Source organism: Salvelinus sp. IW2-2015, linkage group LG2 (genome assembly GCF_002910315.2).
Source record: "Salvelinus sp. IW2-2015 linkage group LG2, ASM291031v2, whole genome shotgun sequence".
Lineage (NCBI taxonomy): Eukaryota > Metazoa > Chordata > Actinopteri > Salmoniformes > Salmonidae > Salvelinus > Salvelinus sp. IW2-2015.
Window position 1 is genome coordinate 23,734,702 of NC_036839.1, and position 24,047 is coordinate 23,758,748.

At 44.3% G+C, this 24,047-nt stretch overlaps 1 protein-coding gene across 1 annotated transcript in view; it reads left to right on the top strand.

The window, feature by feature from the left end:
• The first annotated feature begins 1,661 nt into the window (after nucleotides 1-1,661).
• Nucleotides 1,662-24,047, top strand: part of LOC111977237 (uncharacterized) — a 30,958-nt gene continuing 8,572 nt past the window's right edge. The window contains exons 1-2 of the mRNA XM_024006610.3: nucleotides 1,662-3,572; nucleotides 22,247-22,442. Coding sequence (XP_023862378.1) covers nucleotides 1,687-3,572; nucleotides 22,247-22,442 — 2,082 coding nt within the window. The 5' untranslated portion in view covers nucleotides 1,662-1,686. The remainder of the gene's footprint in view (nucleotides 3,573-22,246; nucleotides 22,443-24,047) is intronic.

Below are 24,047 nucleotides of genomic sequence, written 5' to 3' on the forward strand. Positions count from 1 at the left end.
AGAAAATTATTTTCAAAAACATTTTGAACTTAGCGTTGATGGTTGAGCTTTCTGTTGAAATGTTTGTCATTGTTGTGTTCGAGACGCCACCTATGGAGAAAACGATTCAAGACGAGCGGAGCAATCGAGTCCGAGTCAGACCAGACAGACGGAGGGGGGTGAGACCGAGTCAGCAAGACCAAACCGGGAGGGGGTGAGGACGAAGTCAAGACTAGAACGGCAGGGGGTGAGACCGAGTCAGACAAGACCAGACCGGGAGGGGGTGGATGAGTAAGACAAGAGCTGGGAGGGGGTGAGAACTGAGTCCGCAAGACGCGGGGGGGGTTGAGATGAGTCAAGACAAGCCGGGAGGGAGTGAGCCTTTAGTCAAGAGAAGACTAAGACCGAGACAGAAAAGGTGCAGTCAATTCAAGAATCGATTGTAATTGTTGTAATGCACATATTAGTAAAATTGTTTAAAAAGTTAAAATGTCCAGTGTTGTTCTGTGTTGATATTTCAGAACAAATATGGATCTTTAGCACAGTCAAATGCTGAGGGACCATCGAGGCATCTACTATACATGATCCTACCCAAACAGGTCTTAAACCTACAGAAAACAATACAATTTATCGTTCACAAAATATTACTCCTTACTAATACGTGGAGCCGTTCAACTTATTCACACAATTTCCCACCACTCCTTCTACCAGCGATCAAAGGAAATTCTTATGCTTTACTGATGGGAGCTGATTAATTATGGTCTTATTTATTCATTAGACGCTGGTCTCAGCTGGTCTAAGGAGATTATGGAGTCCTCACTTGTCCGAGACCCCCGCAAAAAAGTTATCTGAACAGAGACCACTCAATCTGTGGTCTGGAGACAGGATCCGAGTACTACAACACTGATATTGAATGCTGTGGTTTTTGGCCTGTGGATAACACTGTCCCCCTCCTAAACAAGTTTCATTGTCACCTGATCGGTGGTTTCTTCCCTTAATTGAAAATCCACATACATCTTTTTTTTATATGGTTCGGCTCCGCCAGCAAATGAAATAAAAGAAGGATTTATTTTAATCTCTACTCTATCCGTTGGGCCGTGATGAAAGAACCGAGAGGAGGAAAATAAGACATGAAGCTGATATGGACAGTAATAAAGACTGCCACTCCCCCCTTGAGTTAGCTTCGGACTCATTCTAACCTAATAAGAGAGGAGCAGTGGATTAGGGAGAAGAGAGAGGGCAGAGGGCGAGAGAAGAGAGAGAAGACACAAAGACAGAGAGAGGAAGAGAAGAAGAGGAGAGAGAGAGAGACGAGAGAGAGAGGGAGACGAGAGAGAGAGAGAGAACTAAAAGCAGAGGAGGAAGGAAAGAGAAGAAGAGAGAGAGGAGAGCGAGAGCCGAGAGCAGAGAGGAGAGACAGAGAGAGAGAGAATACCAAAGACGAGACGGTAGAGAGAGAGAAAGAAGAGAGAGAGAAGAGTAAGAGAGAGAAGCAGAAGAGAGAGAGAGAAGAGAGGAGAGAGACGAGAGAGAGAGAGAGAGAGCAGAGAGGAGAGAGAAGGAGGAAAGAGAGAGAGGGGTGTGTGTGTGTGTGTGTGTGTGTGTGTATGCATGCGTATGTATGTGCGTGCATGCATCTCCCAGCTCATTCCCCTGTGTCTCCTCTCTGTCCTTTAGGGCCAGTTTCCCGGAGCCTCTCTCTGAATTATGGTGGCTCATACTGCAGCCATGCCGGACGTGAAGGCCCCTCCGCCATGTGATTACCCCTCCGCGGGCTGCTCCCCCGGCCACGGCCCTGCGGGCTACACCTGCACYGCTGGTCTCACCATGGACCTGGAGCCCTGCCTCAGCCTCACCGACCTGCCCCTTCCCCAACCCCTTTCTGGCTTCAGAGGCCACAGCGTACCCCCCTACCCTCCTTACCCAGGCCAGTGCCCCGTCATGCCCCGGTGTAACAGCAGTGCCCTGTTGACTAATCTTGGCCTCCGTTACTGCTCCACCAACAGTGTGCAGCACCCACCCAGGGGGCCTGACTCTAGGCTGGGGTCAGGGTTAGGCCTGGAGCCGGACCACGCAGGGCCCTGTGTGAACATTAACCCAGACAGCGGGACTAGACTCTATCGCAGCATGGAGAACCTGAACTGGAGTAATTCTGTGTCTGAACCAGGCCTCTACTCATCCCCCTATAGCGCMCCCCACAGGGGCAGCATGGACAGTGAGTTCATCTTCCGCTGCACTGCCACCAGCCACTGGTACGATGGGCCCCCGGTGGGGACAGGGCCCCAGGGCTACAGTCCTGAGACCCTTGCCTTCTACCCCAATGCTCGTCTGGGGGGTCTGGGGAGGAAGGAGCTGCCCCTCTTCCCCCAGTGGCTGTTCCCCGGCGTGGATGACTGGGGGGTGAACGCTACCACCACCGCCAGGAAGGGGTTAAGGGAGAAGCTCCGCCTCCAGAGTGCCCGGGCAGCGGCAGAACCCCTAAAGCCTCTTCGACCGCAGATAACCCCAGGCAGTACCCCTCCCATCCTGGGGGKGTGCTCAGAGAGGGACTCATCGTCCTACCAGGGGTACGTTGGGAAACCCCTGTGTGTCCGGCGCATCACCAGCCCTGAGGAAATCAAGAAAGAGGTTCTGAGACGCCTGCAGCTCCGCCGGCAGAACAGCACCCCAAACCTGACCCTCCACGCCTCCCCTGAGACCCCTCAGACCCCGGACATGACCAAGTCCTACACCACCGAGTCCATCTCTGTCACTGGGAGTTGTGCAGAGATAATAGCCGAACGCAAGAAACCCCCCATGGGCCGCCTGCACATCCCCACCTTTGAGGAGTTTAAGAGGATGAGGCAGAGAGAGGGAGAGGGTGGACAGACAGAGAGCCAGGGTAATGTCACTACAGTAACAGCTTCAATAGACCAACAGCCAGAGCCTGGTACTGGCAGTCAGACCCCAGGGACGGGCAGAGACTGTAAGACTCAGACAGCTCTATTGGGATGGAGAKACTCTCAGTCTCCCACTGTGGGACTGAAGGAGGAGGAGAGGGAGAGCAGTGAGAGGATAGGCAGTGGAGAGATGGAAGAGATGGGGAGTRGGGAGGGGACAAGCAGTGGAGAGGCCAGGCAGAGTGACAGCTCCCCTGGGGCTCCCCCACCACCAGCCTGTCATCCAGACTTAAGAGTAGAGGAGAGGGTGATGGTGGTTGCGCCAGCTCCCACAGCCAGTGCTATCAACTCAGCCACTCCCATCTTTACCGGACACACTCCCCAGCCAACAACCAGCATTCAGACCASAGTCTCTACCATGGCTATATGTACCGGCCCTASTCCTCGCTCTCCCCTCCAGCCCTCCAGTCAGACGCAGGGGGAGGGGACCATGGACCATACCCAGGCCCAAGTCAGTAGGCCCAGTGTGGAGCTCAGTGTGCCGGGGGCCTCCTCAGTCCCCTTCCCTCCTCCACGCAGGGAGAGTGCAGAGGGCCCCTCCAGCTGCTGCCCAGCCCTGCTCCTGGACAGGACTGACCTCTCCAGCTACGGAGCCAAGATTTACAAGATGAAGGAAGGGTTTATCGGATCAGCCCTGGACCTCATCAAGAAGAGGTTAGTAAGAAGGTGGAGTTAGGGGTAGTTGTCATGATCAATACGATCATCAATGGGCTTCAGTATTGCACAATATTGTACAGTAATGAGCTGTTTATCTATCTCAGTTTGACTCGTTATCTTGCCCTACTAAGCTATATGCATACTCAGATGAAAGGTACAATTCTAAATGAAATGCAATATTGGACYTTAGCCATGTAAAGAAATCATTAACTAGAAAATCCATTTATTTAGTAGTTTGTCAATCTGTATAGTCTTTATTTAAGATAAACACACTTTTGACAAAAAGCTTGTTTTGAAATCTTGTAGTTCTTTGATGGCTAAATTGAATCTCATGGGTCCCARCAAACATGACCCCATTGGCCCATGTAGGGGCAAGGTGGGCACGGGTTAGCCCACAACAAGCCCACATCAGAGCCCAACACGGGCTAGCCCACACCAAGCCCACACCAGCCCGACATGGGGTAGCCCACAACAAGCCCAAAACAGTCTAGCCCACACCAGCCCAACACGGGCCAGCCCACACCAAGTCCAACACAGGCTAGCCTACTCCAGCCAAACACAGGCTAGCCTACTCCAGCCAAACACWGGCTAGCCTACTCCAGCCAAACACAGGCTAGCCTACTCCAGSCAAACACAGGCTAGCCCACACCAGCCCAACACAGGCTAGCCCACCCCATCCCAACAGGGGCYAGCYCACACCAAGCCCAGCTAGAGGCGGGGGCTCATTAGAATATTTGGGAGCGTGGTTTGCACACAGTTCTTTTTGTGAAACCGTTACTGAGTTTGCTCTAACTGTTTAAGTGTTCTGTTGTGTGATGCCCAATTTTTCTTTATCTTGTACACTGCCAATGAAGTCTTTAAAAATACTTAAATAAGTGCATGTGATATGTGAGAAACTGAACATTTTCTCTTGTAAAAAATATACTGAACAGAAATATTAATGCAACATGCAACAATTTCAATGATTTTACTGAGTTACAGTTCGTATAAGGAAATCAGTCAATTTAAATATATTCATTAGGCCCTAATCTATGGATTTCACATGATTGGGCAGAGGTGCAGCCATGGGTGGGCCTGGGAGGGCATAAGCCCACCCACTGGGAAGCCAGGCCCAGTCAATCAGAATGAGTTTTCCCCACAAAAAAGCATTATTACAGACAGAAAGAATCCTCAGTATCATCAGCTGTCCGGGTGGCTGGTCTCAGACAATCCCACAGGTGAAGAAGCCAGATGTGGAGGTCCTGGGCTGGCGTGGTTACACGTGGTCAGCGGTTATGAGGCCAGTTGGACGTACAGCCAAATTCTCTASAACGATGTTGGAGGCGGCTTATGGTAGAGAAATTAACAATAAATKATCTRYCAACAGCTATGGTGGACATTCCTGCAGTCAGCATGCCAATTGCACGCTCCCTCAAAACTTKAGACATCTGTGGCATTGTGTTGTGTCACCAAACTGCACATTTTACAGTGKCCTTTTATTGTCCCCAGCACAAGGTGCATCTGTGTAATGATCATGCTGTTTAATCAGCTTCCTGATATGCCACACGTGTCAGGTGGATGGATTATCTTGGCAAAGGAGAAATGCTCACTGACAGGGATGTAAACAAATTTGTGCACAAAATTGGAGAGAAATAAGCTTTTTATGCGTATGGAAAATTTCTGGGATCTTTTATTTCAGCTCATGAAACATGGGACCAACACTTTACATGTTGCGTTTATATTTGTGTTCAGTATACATGTATGATAGTAACAACTTTGTTGTCTTTCTGATACAATCTATCATGTTCCCTTAATACATTTAAGGCTTGAAAAGAATGCAATTTATGCATTGAATTAAACTGTAATAAATGTATTAAATTAATTCCTATTAAATAGAAAAAGCGCATCGTCCCAATGTGGGCAGCCGACATGGGGCCAATATTTTGGCGCGCATTGGGCTCACATCGTGCAAATTTGGGCATGTTTGCTGGGAAAAGATGGGCATATTTCAGACAAAGTGAGTGCTGCCTTCACCAGATATGGGCTGGCCACACTGGGCAAATGCCTTGGGGGCCAACGTGGAGCCAATGAGCAAAGGCTCATTGGCCCAATGTTGGCAGCCTACATAAAGCCAATATTTTAGCCCGCATTGGGCCCACATCATGCTGGGGTGTGCTGTAGTGTGCTGTAGTGTTTTTCTGCAGGGGCGACAATAGTGTTAGTGTTGGTATTGATTAATCACAGTTGTTGAATCAGACAGGTTTGGCTACCAGAGGAGACTGTTGTGGCTGTGCCAGGGTCTCCCATTTCCAGTCTGACACATCATCTCCATAGCAGACCTACCTGGGTTCAAATAGGATCTGTAATCTTTCACATACTTTAAGGGTTTGTCTTCAGGCAGATGGATAGGGTATGAACTTTTGGGACTATTCTATTGTTTCCATTGCGCTAGGRTATTTCCAACAAGGACGGCTAAATACCGTTTGAACCCAGGTCTGATCCATATACTCACAGGACAGCCAACTGATTGGCACCTTTGATTGGCAGCACCACACTTCCCCTCCTCTCACTATGGCAGCTGGTTTGGCACACTGTTTGTCACACCCTGATCTGTTTCACCTGTCGTTGTGCTTGTCTCCACCCCCTTCCATCTTCCCCATTATCCCCTGGGTACTTATACCTGTGTTCTCGGTTTGTCTGTTGCCAGTTCGTCTTGTTTGTCAAGTCAACCAGTGGTTTGTTTCTCAGCTCCTGCTTTTCCCCAGTCTCTCTTTTCTTGCCCTCCTGGTTTTGACCATTGCCTGTCCTGACTCTGAGCCAGCCTGCCTGACCACTCTGCCTGCCCCTGACCCTGAGCCTTCCTGCCGTCTGGGGCCTTTGTCCCTACTCTGGATTACTGACCCCTGCCTGCCTGCCCTGCCTCACTTTGGTCTTACCGGAAACGTGATACTGCTTGCTAAACAGATGAAGACTTCAGTCTGGTGTGGTTTGGCAAATCAAGGAGAGACGTAAAGCCTGCTTTGGCATTGTTCATAGGCTTACAACCTGGCATCACCCAGGCCAGTACACAACATTAGACTCAGACAGGCACATGTAGCCTCAGACATGGTATAGACTTTCCCTGAGASATGGCTGTAGACTCCTATGGTATCTAACAGCCATACCCAGTGAACATTACTGGTTGAAAACACCTAATTTCATTGGCAAAAATTGTTTAAATKACATTTTCGACCAGTTTTGCTCACTGGGATAGGATTCTACAACCATGTCTCAGGACAAGATGCAGTGGACTAGAGAAGAGTTATAGGACTGTACGTGTCAGTGCTGACCATGAGAGAAATGGATAGCCTTGTATTCTTCTCTCTCTCATGTCATAAATGGCTGTCTCCCTGACAGTCAAAGTCAGGGTTCTCCTCTGTGCTTGTTCCCACCCATAGATATCACTGTGTCCCTCACCTCTCTCAGAGAGTACTATAGAGGTGATGATGGATGATACAGACTGCGGACTGAACTGCATGATACCACAGAAGATATGTAAATGTAAATGTAAGATATATTATATAGGTGGTGTGTTCACCAGAAAGGAAAGCTATGTGACGTACTGTACATTCAAATATTACACTCCTCACACATGTTGGACAAGGAACCTAGGGAGGTTTAATAGTTTTTCATCCCCATGCTTAGGAATTGCTAGAATTTAYGAGGTAGCTTTTACCAAGTGTATTAATACATGTATGTAGGACATTTTACTAATATACAGTATGTTCATATTCTAACACAAAATGTATTCTTAATGGGTTTTAATATGACCTCCGTTACATAGCCGTGATCTTTGTGAATATTGTAATAGTATAAAATTGGTAATTCAAAATGAATCATTTTCTATTGTTATGCATGCACCCCAAGGGTCTAGTTTTAACGACTCTGTTTCTCTCAGCTCCATTAAACAAGTCTTGKGTTCGCRCTCGTCTGTGTCCCATACAGACTTACGATCRCGATGGCTATCGAACTGTGGCTAGTCTGATGGGTTTTTCACCAGGCAATTACAATACTGGAGTTTACACCTGATGGGATGGTGGAGCAGGAATCTATTAACGGTGGGAAGTTCTAAAACAGTGCTCTTGGGTGTGCTTAGTGTGCATTAAGATGTGGTTGCTCTCGCTCTCTCCTCATGACAAATACACAGGTTAGGTTTTGGTGTGTTGTTTTTTGCCTAACATGGCCTTTAATATATAAAGACATTAACAGAGAGATTACAGAGTCACCATCCATGTTTAGAATATACAGTATGGATTCCTTATGAACAAACATGATATGGCTGGAGTGACTATATACTAATTTCAATATCACAGTGTACCGCAGGCAGAGAGAGGTGATATATCATACACAGTCCATGAGCTAATAAATTATGTTTCGTGTTATTACCCCACATGAATCATCTACAGGCTGACAGGTAATATTTGGAAGGAAAGGTTTTAATGAAAGTTATTCCAGCTGGAAGGAAGGATATGCACCAGCCTCTGGTTTTATTGCCTCTTTCTGGCAATATCCCTACATCAGGGTTCCCTAATAGGCGGCCCGCATGCCAAATTCAGCCCGCAGGTGATTTTATTGGGTACACAAAAGACTGTAAAATCACCAGGAAATCATCTCAAGAGTGATTTTAATTTAGGAATCTATTCTCACAAATTTTCACACAAACAGAGTGGCATATGTGACCATATTCCAATGTAATCAAGGTTTGAAATTTCAAATACTATATCTGTTTGGGATTCTTGAGGTCAGTTTGCACTGTACAAATTATTTGTAACTATGTTGAATGTAATTGGGGACCCCTGCCCTACATAGTGCACTACTTTTGACCAGAGCCATATAGGAATAATGTTCTATATAGGGAATRGGGTGCYATTTGGGACACATCCCTAATTATTCATTTTATGCCCATGGCACCTGCACCGTCTGAAGATAAAGAGTTTGCTTTGTTGCATTTTAAAGACTTCAAAACCTTAGCAAATGCTAGTGAGTGTTGCTAGTGTGTAGGCCAGTTGGTGTGTGCGTGTGTGTGTGTGCGTGCGTGCGTCGAGCACGCAGGATCCCCTACCGGCGAACGATGAACTCAAAACTCTCATGATTCTACAAGCCTMTCGTTCACGTCATTCAACATAAAAGGCGCTGCATGTTCAAAGTACGGAGCTCATTTTGACCTCTTAATGCCTCCGGATGCTCGGCAATTGTGTCACCCCCTCCATACAGAGCCTCCGACTACATATCCAGATCAAACATAAATTGGCTTTAAGGGGCTTATTGGAGCTGTTATTTGTAACTGAGACTTGTAAAAGAGTGCTTTAAACAATGTACATTTGTTCATTACGAGGCATACAAATACAATTATTTATTGGTACATTTGAAACAAGGTCTAGTTGTGGCCGCAACCGGACTAGATTGTGAACGACTCCTGGCGGAATGCATTGCTTGACTGCCGTGAGGGTGATTGATAAGCACAATATCAATAGCGAACTGCAGCACCCCAAACGGTTCGTTCTCGAGTTCGAGTTTGCTGAGCAGAGGTTGTGTATGTTTTGGCTCTACAAAGCTATGTCCGTCATAACATTCAATAATCAATTAACTGCATTCATTCTTGCACCATGCGATCAATTACCAGTTCTAAACATGTATTTTTTTCTCTATCCTGCCTGCAGCATGATCTATTTTGAATAGATCTCCGGAGGAGCGCATATTAAAGGCTCTGTATGGTCAATCTGAAGTTTGAAGTGRCCGTACAGTATTAACTGCGATGCGGCCTCCTCAGACGTCAGGGCTTTCATACTTATTGCGCTTAGCAGAGCAGAGCTATTGTGAAGGAAGTTGTCAAGGAAGTGAGTTCGTGTTTATATAGGATGTACCGCCCCCACCTTCCGTCAACCAATCATGTCAATGTGAAACTATACGGAGCCCTCCGCATTGTTACAACATTTGAGAGGCACACCGTGATGCGGTACAGAGCTTGATTTGGCCTCTGCGTGCCTCCAGAGAMTCCACAATTGCATCACACCCTCCATGCGAAGCCTTCAACCACATTTTTGGATCAAGCATAAATGTACTCTTTTTTTAATGTATTTTTATTTTTATTCTTTTTTTTGTGTTTATTTTTTCATTTTTTCCACAAACAAACAAACAAATAAATAAACATTGTAAAGCATAACAAACATTGAGCATGACTTCCAGACATATCCTCCAACATAGCACACAGTCAAACAGTATCTCACAAGCTACAATACTGAACTAAATGGGTTCACAAGCATAAGTAATCACCTTCCAGTCTTAGAAACATGACAAATAAAACGCATCCAGCTTCTAGAATTGTTGTTTCTACCAGTGATCCTAGCAAGTATTTGTTCATAAGATGCCACCTCCAACATTGATTCTATCCACTGTTTCAGAGTAGGAGTGGCATGAACGTTACTCWAGCTGCTGTAACCATACCAACAGTGATCAGTGCAAATTCCTCATTTGTTACATTAGGTAACTCTGTTCTATCGCCTAAGAGACATATTCTCAGTGAAACTGGAATTGTTAACCTCAACCATTCCTYCAGCTATTTCAAAACATCCTCCCAGAAAGGTAGCACTAATGTACATTCCCATATTGCGTGTAAAAATGTCCCAGTGTCTTTTTGGCATTTCCAATACAAAGAACTATTGGTCAGCCACATCTGATGAAGCCTTGTTGGGGTCCAATAAAACCTATGTAGTATCTTATATTGAGTAAGTTTCCCCCTGGCTTCCCTTATGTTCCTCCCTGAGCTAGACAAGAWCTTCAACCAGGTATCATCCTCAATTTCACACTTAAGGTCAATTTGCCATATTGTTCTGAGGTTTTTACAGTCTTTGCTCTGCAGATGACTAAATATTGAGGAAAAAATGGCTGCTTTATGTTTGGGTAATTCCAAATACTCAGCTATTGGGTTCTTTCCTGGATGTTGTTGATAGCCGGTTAACAAACATTCTCTCAATTGTAAATATTTCCAGAAATGTCCCTTGTCTCCGACATCATATTTTTGTACCAAATCTGAGTATGAGATTAAAACATCTTCATTGTACAGATCACCTATAGTATGAATTCCTTTCATTAGCCACAGCTTCCAGTACACAGACTTCTTTCCTATCCGTAGCCTAGGATTGTGCCACAATGATGAGTATCCTGGATTTAGATGTGAAATTCCACATATCTTGTGTACTGTCCTCCACACCTCTTTTGAGTGTAACAAAATTGTGTTGGGAGTTTCAACAAACCTCTCCCCTATAAGACTATGTGACAGAGTATCAATAGAGGTGAAAATATAACTTAGTTCACACTCTAATGTTATCCAATCCAAGCCAGCATCCCTTTTGCCCCAATGCTTCGCAAATGTAGCCATTTCAAATGATACATTTTACAATTTAACATATGGTAAAGCCAAGCCTCCTACATTCCTTGGTGAGCACACCTTCTTCATATTAATCCTGGGTTTTTTCCTATCCCACAAAAAGTATTTTGTTAATTTGTCATATTGTTTAAAATACCGGTCTGGAATATTCTGTTGTGACTTGACTTTAACATTAATCTGAAGACTGTTATTTATGTAATTAACTAACTATGTTTGATTGTTACCCGATTAAATKAATCATGTAACAATGAACTCATTAGGATCTGGGGCACCACGAGAGCGGTTCTTTTAAAGAGTTACTGTCAYSATCGTCGTAACTTTGAATAGAGGACCAAGGCGCAGCGTGATAGAAAGACATCTTCTATTTATTATGAAGACGAACAAAAACAACAAACAGACGACCGTGAAGCTATACAAACAAATAGTGCTGACACTAAACACTACACATAGACAATTACCCACAATAGCCTAATGCCTATGGCTGTCTTAAATATGGCTCCCAATCAGAGACAATGAAAGACAGCTGTCTCTGATTGAGAACCATTCAGGCAACCATAGACTTACCTAGACACCTACACTAAACACAACCCCATAACCTCTACAAAACCCCCTATACAATACAACCACCCAAGACGAGACAAATACACATAAACATCCCCCCTGTCACACCCTGACCTAACCAAAATATTACAAAAAACAAAGAATACTAAGGCYAGGGCGTGACAGTTACCATCTCCCGAATTAAACTCTAAAAGGTCTTTACCTATCACATCTATAAACAGTTAACTTATTAATCATAACCTCGTATCATATCATCATTCTGAATAGTTGTAATCTCCTTGCAAAAACCCAAGCCTTATTTATGATTCAGTACTACACAAATCGATTTAATTATTTATTTACTAGCTAATTAAATGGGAACACAGGATAAACATACATACTCTGCACCGGTTATTGACTGGAGACAGAATACGCTGAAAAAGAGGTCCMTAGTGGAATGATAACAACATGGATACTTGTTAAAGAAGAGATGGAGAGGGAGCCAGGGACAGAGACACTTAACATTCCTCTCGTAACAAAAACACTTTCATCATTTTTCATATTACATGCTCAACTCACATCTATGTACTGGGTATACTTTCCAAGTTACAGTATTTCCTTTATAACATTTTTATGACATCATAAAATAACAAACAAAATKACATTAGTGTTCTGTAGATCGCCTTTGACCATTCCCCACGTTCTACGTTAGAAATATTGTTCCAGTATTTGCTTTTGAACGTGTTAGAGTTTCAGCGGTAAATAAAGGTCTGTTGAGACAAAGCACAGTCCTTTGGTGAATTTGGAGAGCACAGGCCTGGATCTTCTCCGTCTCTTCTCTCTTGATTTACAACAGGGCGTGAGTGTCAATCCCCACGAGTTCTATCCTCCTCCTCCTTCTGGACATCAGAACAGCGATTGCTCACCGCGAACTGGCAGAAGCTTTTTTCCCTTTAACGAGTCCAACGACCCTGACATGAACAACATACTGCTTTCCTGGGAACAGGCCCAAATCSCCGTCATGTGCGTGAAGAGAAGATGGAGAAAAATAGGACGGAGGTCAAGCTGCCTTCTGRGAATTTGAAGGTGATCAAATRAACTCCCACTGCCTTCTGTTCTACTAGCTAACATGCAATCATTGGCAAATAAAATCGATGACCTACGAGGAAGATTAAACTACCAACGGGACATTAAAATCTATAATATCTTATGCATCACGGAGTCGTGGCTGAACGACGACATTATCAACATACAGCTGGCTGATTATACGCTGTATTGGCAGGATAAAACAGTGGCGTCTGGTAAGACAAGGGGGGGGGGCGGACTATGTATATATGTAAACAACATACGAAGTCTCAAGGTTTTGCTCGCCGGAGGTAGAGTATCTCATGATAAGCTGTAGACCACACTATCTACCTAGAGAGTTTTCATCTGTATTTTTCGTAGCTGTCTACATACCACCACAGACCAATGCTGGCACTAAGACCGCATTCAAAGAGCTGTATTCTGCCATAAGCAAACAGGAAAACGCTCATCAGGAGCCGGCGCTCCTAGTGGCAGGGGACTTTAATGCAGGGAAACTTAAATCCATTTTTATTTCTATCAGCATGTTAAATGTACAACCAGAGGGAAGAAAACTCTAGACCACCTTTACTCCACGTACAAAGCTCTCCCTCGCCCTYCATTTGGCAAATCTGACCATAATTCTATCCTCCTGTTTCCTGCTTACAAGCAAAAATTAAAGCAGGAAGCACCAGTGACTCGGTCAATAAAAAAGTGGTCAGATGAAGCAGATGCTAAGCTACAGGACTGTTTTGCTAGCACAGACTGGAATATGTTCCRGGAWTCYTCCGATGACATTGAGGAGGACACCACATCAGTCATTGGCTTCATCAATAAGTGCATCGATGATGTCATCCCCACAGTGACCGTACGTACATACCCCAACCAGAAGCCATGGATTACAGACAACATCTGCACTGAGCTAAAGCTAGAGCTGCCGCTTTCAAGGAGCGGGACTCTAACCCGGAAGCTTATAAGAAATCCCGCTATGCCCTCCGACGAACCATCAAACAGGCAAGCATCAATATAGGACTAAGATCGAATTGTACTACATCGGCTCCGACGCTCGTCGGATGTGGCAGTGATTGCGAACCATTACAGACTACAAAGGGAAGCACAGCCGAGAGCTGCCCAGTGACATGAGCATACCAGATGAGCTAAACTACTTCTATGCTTGCTTCGAGGTAAATAACAATGAAACATGCATGAGAGCACCAGCTGTTCCGGACAACTGTGTGATCACGCTCTCCGCAGCCAATGTGAGTAAGACCTTTAAACAGGTCAACATTCACCAGGCCACAGGGCCAGATGGATTACCAGTGCGTGTACTGCGAGCATGCGCTGATCAACTGGCAAGTGTCTTCACTGACATTTTCAACCTCTCCCTGTCCGATTCTATGATACCAACATTTTAGTTTGTATGACACAGAACCGAATGCAAATGAATTACTTAAAAATCATACAATGTGATTTTCTGRATTTTTGTTTTAGATTCCGTCTCCCACAGTTGAAGTGTACCTATGATAAAAAATGACAGACCTCTACATGCTTTGTAGGAAAACCTGCAAAATCGACAGTGTATCAAATACTTGTTCTCCCCACGGTATATAGTCTCGCTATTGTTATTTTACTGCTGCTCTTTAATTACTTGTTCCTTTTATTTCTTATTCTTATTCATATTTTTTAAACTGCATTGTTGGTTAAGGGCTTGTCAGTAAGCATTTCATGTGACCAATACAATTTGTTTCAATTTATTTTAATCTTGACTAGTAGTTGCTCAAAATTTAGTCCTATCACTTTCTCCAAATTTGAGCTCACCTTAATAACCAAAAATGTCATCCCAGTAGGAACCCATTTGAAATTAAATGGGGTAGTGGTTCCAGAGTAACATATGGTATTAATTGGCATTGCTTCCGACTAATTCCAATTAATTTTGTAGCCTGACATACTAGAATATGACGTAAGTAATTGTGGTACAGACTGAAGAGGATCAGAGACCAGCAGTAGAATATAATCTGCATCCATAAGCAGCTTGTGTTATTTTCCTCCTCCGTGTACACCCCTAATTTCTGGATCTGTTCTTATCATTGTCGCAATAGGCTCTAAGATGATGGTAAACAGGAGAGGGGAGAGTGAGCAACCCTGCCTTGTGCCTCTAGAAAGACAAAAAAAGGAGACATAATTCCATTCGTAAGTACTGTTGCTTTAAGATTGGAATAGAGGACCCCTATCCATTTACAAAAGTCTGGTCCCAAACCAAATATTTCTAGGGTTCTTAAGAGAAAAGCCCGCTATACCCTATCAAATGCCTTCTCACTATCTAAGGAGACAGCAGCGGTAGGAACTATATTTGAGCGGTTTAACCACATGAGATGTAAGAGCCTCCTCATATTATCAGTTGAGGTTCTGTTCTTAATAAATCTTACTTGTTCACTATAATATTAGGTAGTTCCTTCTCTAAGCGTATCACAACGGCCATAGTAAGAATCTTACAATCCACATTAAAAAGGCTGATAGCTCTAACATTCCCAGGTTCTGTAGTATCTCTATCCTTTTTAGGAAACAGCGATATCAAAGCCCCATTAAAGGTGTCTGGAAGGGAGCCATTTTTAAATGCCTCCTGGTAAACCACTGTCAATACAGTAACAAGAATGTCAATATACTTTTATAATATTCTACAGGAAGGCCATCCAGACCAGGTGATTTCCTTGCTTTCATAGATAAAATGGCGGCTCTAATCTCCTCTTCTGTTATAGTATAGTGCAGGTCCTCTACCTGGCCATCTGATAATCTAGGTAATTCTATACCAGACAAAAAAGTATCCATAWYTATGGGGCTCGCTGAATAGGAGGATGAATATCAATTTTCATAAAAACATTGAAACACACTGTTTATCTCTTTCAATGAGGTCTCCATCTTATTGCCCTTTATTAATGGAATTACATTAGAAGTGTTCTGCATTTTCTGTTGTCTTGCTAGTAGCCTGCCTGTCTTCTCACCTCCCTCATAAAACTGGTTCTAAATCTAAACAGTGCATATTCTGCCTTTTTTAATACATTTCATGCAACTGAAATTTCTATTTGCAGGCCGTTTGAAATGTGCTATCTGTGAAATGTCTTGCCAAATCCCTTTCCAGGCCACATATCTCCGATTCTAATCTTTTTACTGCTTCAGACCCTTCTCTCTTCTTTTTGAACGCATGTGCTATTATTTTCCCTCAAATAAATGCTTTAGAGGTTTCCCATACCGTGGAAACCTTTTCAGTTGACCCTATGTTGATTTCAAAAAAGGATCTAAGATCATCTGCTTGTGATTGGGTAAATACCTCATCTTGTAATAGAATGGTGTTGAGTCTAAATCTACCCTTCGTCACATTTTCGGAGTTTATATCAACATGTAACACTACTATAGCATGATCTGTGAGGGCAATGGGCCCAATCTTGCAATCAATCACATTATTAACCATGAAATTAGATATCAAGAACAAATCTATTCTGGAGTGTGTTATGACAGTGAGAGAAGAAAGTACGTTCTCTATCATTAGGATGGACTAATCTCCATATGTCTTTAAAGGCCCATATCTTCTACTAGCATATGTATTGCAAGTCTATCCTTTGGCGTGGAGTTACTTGTACATTTACTTCTATCAATCATATTGTCCATTACTTGGTTAAAGTCTCCAGCAAGGACGATCTGCCCCTCCATATTTCCCAGTACAGTTGACCTCATAATCTGGGTCCTCCTTGTTTTATGTTGCATAACACTACCTTAATCCCATTTATAAGAGCCTCAATGCAGATAAGCCTGCCAAATTCATCAGAGTGTTGCTTCAAAATTACGTTTTTTGTTAATCAGAGTAATCACCCTTACTAATCAGAGTAATCATTTTGTCTGGAATTAAATAAGCAATAATCAGAGTAATCATTTTGTTTGGAATTAAATGAGCAATGATAAACTTCTGCAACCCAGTCCGCTCTAAATTTCAGTGCCTCTGTWTCTGTTAAATGTGATTCCTGTATGAACACAATATCTGCCTGTTTGGATTTTAAATATGTCAAAATCATTTTCCTCTTCTTGGTTACATTTACAACCATTTATATTCCAAGAGATTATGTTTACATAACCATTAGCCATATTTGCACTGAGTAGTTATAGCCTGTGAGCGTGAAGTGTCCCATTTAACACTCGTGACAACTCTAATGAACATCATTATATAACATTATATATGCTCCTGCTGTACAATAAAACAGTGTAAATAAACTTAGAAAACCAATCCCAATATAAAACAAAGCAACTAGGAACGTAACGWTGCTTCTCGATGAGTCAATCATCACAGAACTGTCTTTGAAGCTGCAAAAGATAACCTGCGGTCTCAACTCAAAATTCCTTATGGGCCGTGAGGCGCTTGAAAGGCTAAATTACTGTAGCAACACTCCCCAGAGTCCCACAAACACATAGGCTGTACCTTGTCTCGTCTTCTTTATCTGGGCTAAACACCTTGCTCCAGCAAGAATCTCTCTGCCTCCACATTGTCCTTGAAAATAATCCCTTCCAAGTAAAGAGCAGGGTCGCTGGGAATGTCAGTGTATGCCTGACCTTCTTCGCGTGTAGTTGGTTATTTGCCGTTGCAAACTTCTTCCTCTTCATTGCCAGTTCCTTGGACAGGTCCAGGAAAAAAGACAGCCGGCTGTCTTCCCACTGAACACCACCCGTTTCTTTCGCCGCTTTAAGTACCTTGTCCCGGGCTGTAGATCGTAGGAAGCGGATGAGAACCGTTCTCGGGGGCCTATTCTTGTCAGGCATGGTTAAACTACGATGGGTTTGTTCAATTTCGAACTTCGTGCCTGTCATCAAATCCTTCTGCGATGATTTTCTGAGTTAGAGAGGGAGGCTTCAGACAGGGACACCACAGAGTTGTGTAACTACCAATTAAGAGGACAAATTATGCAAATTCACAGAGTAGATGTTATTCTACATGACAGACCAGAGATAGATGGCAGTACAGCAGGTTAAATGAGGCTAGAGAGACAGGGTTTGTGGAATAGTGTAGGGCCGTGATGTGAGATAACAAGACAAAGCAAATGCACCACAGATGGGCAACTGGCGGCCTGCGGCCCCCCTTTTGTAGACCAATAATAATATAGAAATATTATTTTTTTTAAATGGAGGGGACTCAGTCGGGGTCTCAACATTCTGTTGAGAATTAGAATTAGAATAATAGATTACACAAGGCGCAATTTAGAAATGTGGTTATGCATCAGCAGTCAATCAATTGGCACATGTCAGCAAATATTTTTTAGATTGGTAAATTAGGCTAGCTACAGTGCCTTCGGAAAGTATTCAGACCCCTTGACTTTTTCCAAATTTTGTTACGTTACAGCCTTATTCTAAAATKGATTAAATAAAAACTCAGCAATCTACACACAATACCCCATAATGACAAAGCAAAAACAGGTTTTTAGGTTTGTTTGCAAAACAGAAATACCTAATTTACATAAGTATTCAGTAAACCCTTTGTTATGAGACTCGATATTGAGCTCAGGTGCATCCTGTTTCAATTGATCATCCTTGAGATGTTTAAATTACTTGATTGTCCCTGAGAACACAGTGGTCTACATCATTCTTAAATGGAAGAAGTTTTGAACCACTCTTCCTAGAGCTGGCCTCCTGGCCGAACTGAGCAATTGGGGGAGAAGGCCCTTGGYCAGGGAGGTAACCAAGAACCCGATGGTCACTCTGACAGAGCTCCAGAGTTCCTCTGTGGAGATGGGAGAACCTTCCGGAAGGACAACCATCTCTGCAGCACTCCACCATCAGGCCTTCATGGTAGAGTGACCAGACTGACTCACTCCTCACATGACAGCCCGCTTGGAGTTTGCCAAAAGGCACCTAAAGACTCTCAGACCATGAGAAACAAGATTCTCTGGTCTGATGAAACCAAGATTGAACTCTTTGGACTGAATGCCAAGCGTCACGTCTGGAGGAATCCTGGCACCATCCTTCGGTGAAGCATGGTGGTGGCAGCATCATGCTGTGGGGATATTTTTCAGTGGCAGGTACTGGGAGACTATTCAGGATCTAAGCAAAGATGAACGGAGCAAAGTACAGAGAGATCCTTGATGAAAACCTGCTCCAGAGCACTCAGGACCTGAGACTGGGGCGAAGGTTCACCTTCCAACAGGACAACGACCCTAAGCACACAGCCAAGACAACGCAGGAGTGGCATTGGGACAAGTTTCTGAATGTCCTTGAGTGTCCCAGCCAGAGCCCGGACTTGAACCCGATCGAACATCCCTGGAGAGACCTGAAAACACCTGTGCAGCAACGCTCCCCGTCCAACCTGACAGAGCTTGAGAGGATCTGCAGAGATGAATGGGAGAAACTCCCCAAATACATGTGTGCCAAGATTGTAGCGTCATACCCAAGAAGACTCGAGGCTGGAATCGCTACCAAAGGTGCTTCAACAAAGTACTAAGTAAAGGGTCTGAATACTTAATTAAATGTGATACATTAAATGCGATTCATTTTTTAAATATATACAGTGGGGAGAACAAGTATTTGATACACTGCCGATTTTGCAGGTTTTCCTACTTACAAAGCATGTAGAGGTCTGTAATATTTATCATAGGTACACTTCAACTGTGAGACACGGAATCTAAAACAAAAATCCAGAAAATCACATTGTATGATTTTTAAGTAATTAATTTGCATTTTATTGCATGACATAAGTATTTGATACATCAGAAAAGCAGAACTTAATATTTGGTACAGAAACCTTTGTTTGCAATTACAGAGATCATACGTTTCCTGGAATTCTTGACCAGGTTTGCACACACTGCAGCAGGGATTTTGTCCCACTCCTCCATACAGACCTTCTCCAGATTCCTTCAGGTTTCGGGGCTGTCGCTGGCAATACGACTTTCAGCGCCCTCCAAAGATTTTCTAATTGGGTTCAGTCTGGAGACTCGCTAGCCACTCCAGGACCTTGAGATGCTTCTTACGGAGCCAGTCCAGTCTTCCCGGCTGTGTGTTTCGGGTCGTTCATGCTGGGAAGGCACCCAGCCGACGCCATCTATCAATGCTCCTTAACGGAGGAAGAGGTTGTTGGCTAAGGATCTCGCCAATACATGCCCCCATCCATTCCTTCCCCTCAATACGGTGCAGTTCGGTCCTGTCCCCTTTGCAGAAAAGCATCCCCAAAGGAATGATGTTTCCACCTCCATGCTTTCATGGTTGGGATGGTGTTCTTGGGGTTGGTACTCATCCTTCTTCTTTCCTCCAAACACGTCGAGTTTGGAGGTTAGACCAAAAGCTCAATTTTTGTCTCATCAGACCACATGACCTTCTCCCATTCTTTCCTCTGGATATCAGATGGTCATTGGCAAACTTCAGACGGGCCTGGACATGCCCTGGCTTGAGCAGGGGGACCTTGCGCGCTGCAAGTATTTAACCATGACGGCATAGTGTGTTACTAATGGTTTCTTGAGACTGGGGTCCCAGCTCTCTTCAGGTCATTGACAGGTCCTGCCGTGTAGTTCTGGGTGATCCCTCACCTTCCTCATGATCATTGATGCCCACGAGGTGAGATCTTGCATGGGAGCCCCAGACCGAGGATGATTGACCGTCATCTGAACTTCTTCCATTTTCTAATAATTGCGCCAACAGTTGTTTGCCTTCTCACCAAGCTGGTTGCCTATGTTCTGTAGCCCATCCCAGCCTTGTGCAGGTCTACAATTTTATCCCTGATGTCCTTACACAGCTCTCTGTCTTGGCCATTGTGGAGAGGTTGGAGTCTGTTGATTGAGTGTGTGGACAGTGTCTTTTATACAGGTAACGAGTTCAAACAGGTGCAGTTAATACAGGTAATGAGTGGAGAACAGGAGGGCTTCTTAAAGAAAAAACTAACAGGGTCTGTGAGAGTCGAATTCTTACTGGTTGGGAAGGTGATCAAATACTTAGTCTTGCAATAAATGCAAATTAATTACTTAAAAAATCATACAATGTGATTTTCTGATTTTTGTTTTAGATTCCGTCTCTTCACAGGTTTGAAGTGTACCTATGATAAAAATTACAGACCTCTACATGCTTTGTAAGTAGGAAAACCTGCAAAATCGGCAGTGTATCAAATACTTGTTCTCCCCACTGTATATATATATAAATTAGCAAAACTGTCTAAAATCCTGTTTTTGCTATGTCATTATGGGCTATTGTGTGTAGATTGATGATAAATAAATAAAACATTTATAAAAACGATTTAATTATTTTAGAATATGGCTGTAAAGTAACGAAATGTGGAAAAAGTCAAGGTCTGAATACTTTCCGAAGGCATTGTATCTAAACTTGTAGTAAGCATGTTCGAATTACCGACCGGCCTGGGGCCCATTTATCATCAGTTATCATATTAAAAACATTTAAACATTCAAACATTTCTCTCCACCCCATGGCAAAATGTGTAGAATTGCAGGAAATTAGCTGTAAAACTGCACATTTTTCTCTCCACCCCATGGCAAAATGTGTAGAATTGCAGGAAATTAGCTGTAAAACTGCAAATTTTTCTCTCCACCCCATGGCAAAATGTGTAGAATTGCAGCAAACTTGCTTAAAACGGCAACATTTTCTCTACGCCCTGTGGGAAAATGTGTAGAATTGCAAGGAATTTACTTTAAAACATATTTTTTCCCCTCTTCACTGTCACGAGGGGGGCCGCTAAAATGTTTTGCTTGCAAGGAGTGGAGTGGGTATGAATGTGGGTACACAGACCCACGAGCCACTGCGGCCCCTCATGAGTTCCGTCAAAATTGCCCATCCCTGAAATACACAAACATGATGTAAATAATGACTTTCACACCGATGATTGACGGAAATAAATAAAATGTAGAATATTGCAAATTGCTAGGGTACAGTTTACATCCCTGGCCAAATAGCTGGGCTATTTTCTTGCCAGGAGAGATACATTTAAATGGAGCTTTGGGAAGGATATTGTGATTTTTCTTCTCCGTTGTCTGTATAGTGCAGTCAATCACAATGTGACGTGAACGGACACCATGATTGTGGCAGGCAGACTGATCTGTTGTAATGTTCATTCAGCAGCTAGCTCATACTGTCTGTGTGTGTGTGCATGTGTGCGTATGTGTGTATCCATGCCCACATACATGCATGTCTATGTGGAGAGAGCTCAGGAGCAGGCAATGTCCCTGGGTGCGCACACACACGGCTGACACATGCTCGGAGCATGGCTGGTCGGCACACAAAGGAACCAGAGGCAGATGTGTGATGCATGTAGAGTGATGGGAGGCAGCATCTTGCCATCCTGCCCTGTGGTCCAGGAGTTCAGGTGTTAATGGGAATTGATGCGCCAAGAGCCCCTCTGCTGGCGAGAGAAGAAGGAGAGGAGGGGGAGAGGTCCCTGGAGGGGTGGAGAGGAGGAGGAAGGAGGGGGAGAGAGGGAAGGGAGGAGGAGGGGGGGAGGTCTGATGAAACTGAATGATTTGGATGGTGGGAGGAGAGGAGAGAGGTGCCAGGAATCATAATTCTATCCTCTGCCATTCTGCCGTCTCTAACACCCCTCATCTTTTCCCCTCACTCCCTCTTTCTTTCTCTCTATCCTTTCTCTCTCTCTCCTCTCTTTTTTCCCAATTCCCCCCCTGTCTTTCTCTGTCTCCAGCTGCAGTGCAGAGATTGCAGCGGCGGAGGCCCCCGTCAGGCTGTCAGGTGACCAGGACGAAAGCACTGACATCACCGCTCCCCCACCGGACTGTCACTCCTCTGCTGTTTCCATGACAACCACGACGGCCTGCGGAGCGGAGTCTTGCGACAAGCCTGTAGCAGGAGGAGCAGGAGAGGAACTAGCTGCAGAATGTGTAAGGAGAATCTCTCTCTCTCTCTCCCTCTCTCTCTCTCTCTCTCTCTCTTTCTGTCTCTCACTCACTCAACATGCTGGGGATAGCAGTGGGCTGAAGCACGCACACAGACAGGGGAATGTGAGGATGGTTAGGGAAGAACAGAACAGAGGGATTGCGTATCCAGGCAGGCAGGAGGACCACACACACACACACACACACACACCACACACACACACACACACACACACACACACACACACACACACATACACACACACATTCACAGCCAGGCAGGCAGGCAGAGGTATGTGATGAGCCTCTGACAACTGCAGGCATGCAGGCATGCAGCTCCAGCCTCAGTCTCAGCGTCTTCCTCCCAGCTCAGCTCTGCATCTGCCTGGGAACAGGAGTCAGCAGAGAGGGAGGATTRAAGAGCAGGTTCATGGTGGTAACTAACTGGGCTTCTTCATCTAATCTTTGTGCTGTGCTGCTCTGCTGGCTCGGCTGTCTGTCTGGTCCTCTCTGTGTGAAACAACGCAGCTACCCAGACGCTAGCCGTCCGTCAGTAGCTGTCGGTGCATTGTGTTAATTTCTGCTATAATCCGAGCATCACGTCTTAGCCTCTGCTGGGGTTGAGGTTACAGCAGCAGCATCGATAGCCAGGGTCGTTGGGTTTATGGCCGTCATGTATTTTGTATGAGGAAGGATGCTATAGGTGAGAACGAATGCTAACGTTGTATATGCCACCATTGTTTTTTGCTCATAGTCATTGTTGCTGTTGCATGCACTGTTTATTAAATGCATGGAGAATGGCTGTGCATGTTTCCAGCAATGGCCAACCGCAATTCATTAGTACCTGCATCGAACTGCGTCATTAATTGTTCTGTGCGATACTAGAGCCTTAGCTATGTGTCTTATTTCCCATCCTCGTTTTGTTTGAATATGAAAACTTACCCCAATGGCCTTTTATCCACAGCAATGTTGTTTATCATGTAATGGTCTGCAGCTATCTGTTGTTTATCAAGCTGATGCCAGGAACCACAGAATCTAGACATTAGCAGTTTGGGGGCCAATCAATGATGATCTGTCAATCAATGAGCTGCTATCACTCAATGCTGTCAATCGCCTAATGATGCTGAATGTGCGTCTGTAGAGAGTTGAGGGGTCAGGGGTGAGGGTTCAGCGGTTACGAGTCAGTCTGATGACATTTCACCTGATCCATAGTTCCATAATGAAGCCCACCATGAATAATTTGACAGACACCAACGCAATCCACCCAATCCATTCTTGAACAGCACCTAGCATTGGTGCCATTGTGTCAGGCTGTTATGTGTTGTTGGGAAATTCCATTGTTTATCTAAAAAGGATAGACTTGTCCTGTTGTCTCTGCTATTTTGGATATTTTCTACAACCTCAAAGGTTTCCCTTGCATTCTTATTCCCTAGAATTCGTATTCCATTCCAAGGCTTCCCAAGTAATTCCGAGAAGGAAACAGATACAGATATGTGCCCTTGGTCTGTCGGTCTGTCTATCGGTCTGAGTACATGCAACATTGAGCACCTCTCAGAGTCAAAGCTGTCATGTTTAAAGTACAGTCTGTGTCTTAGGATATTAAACACCATT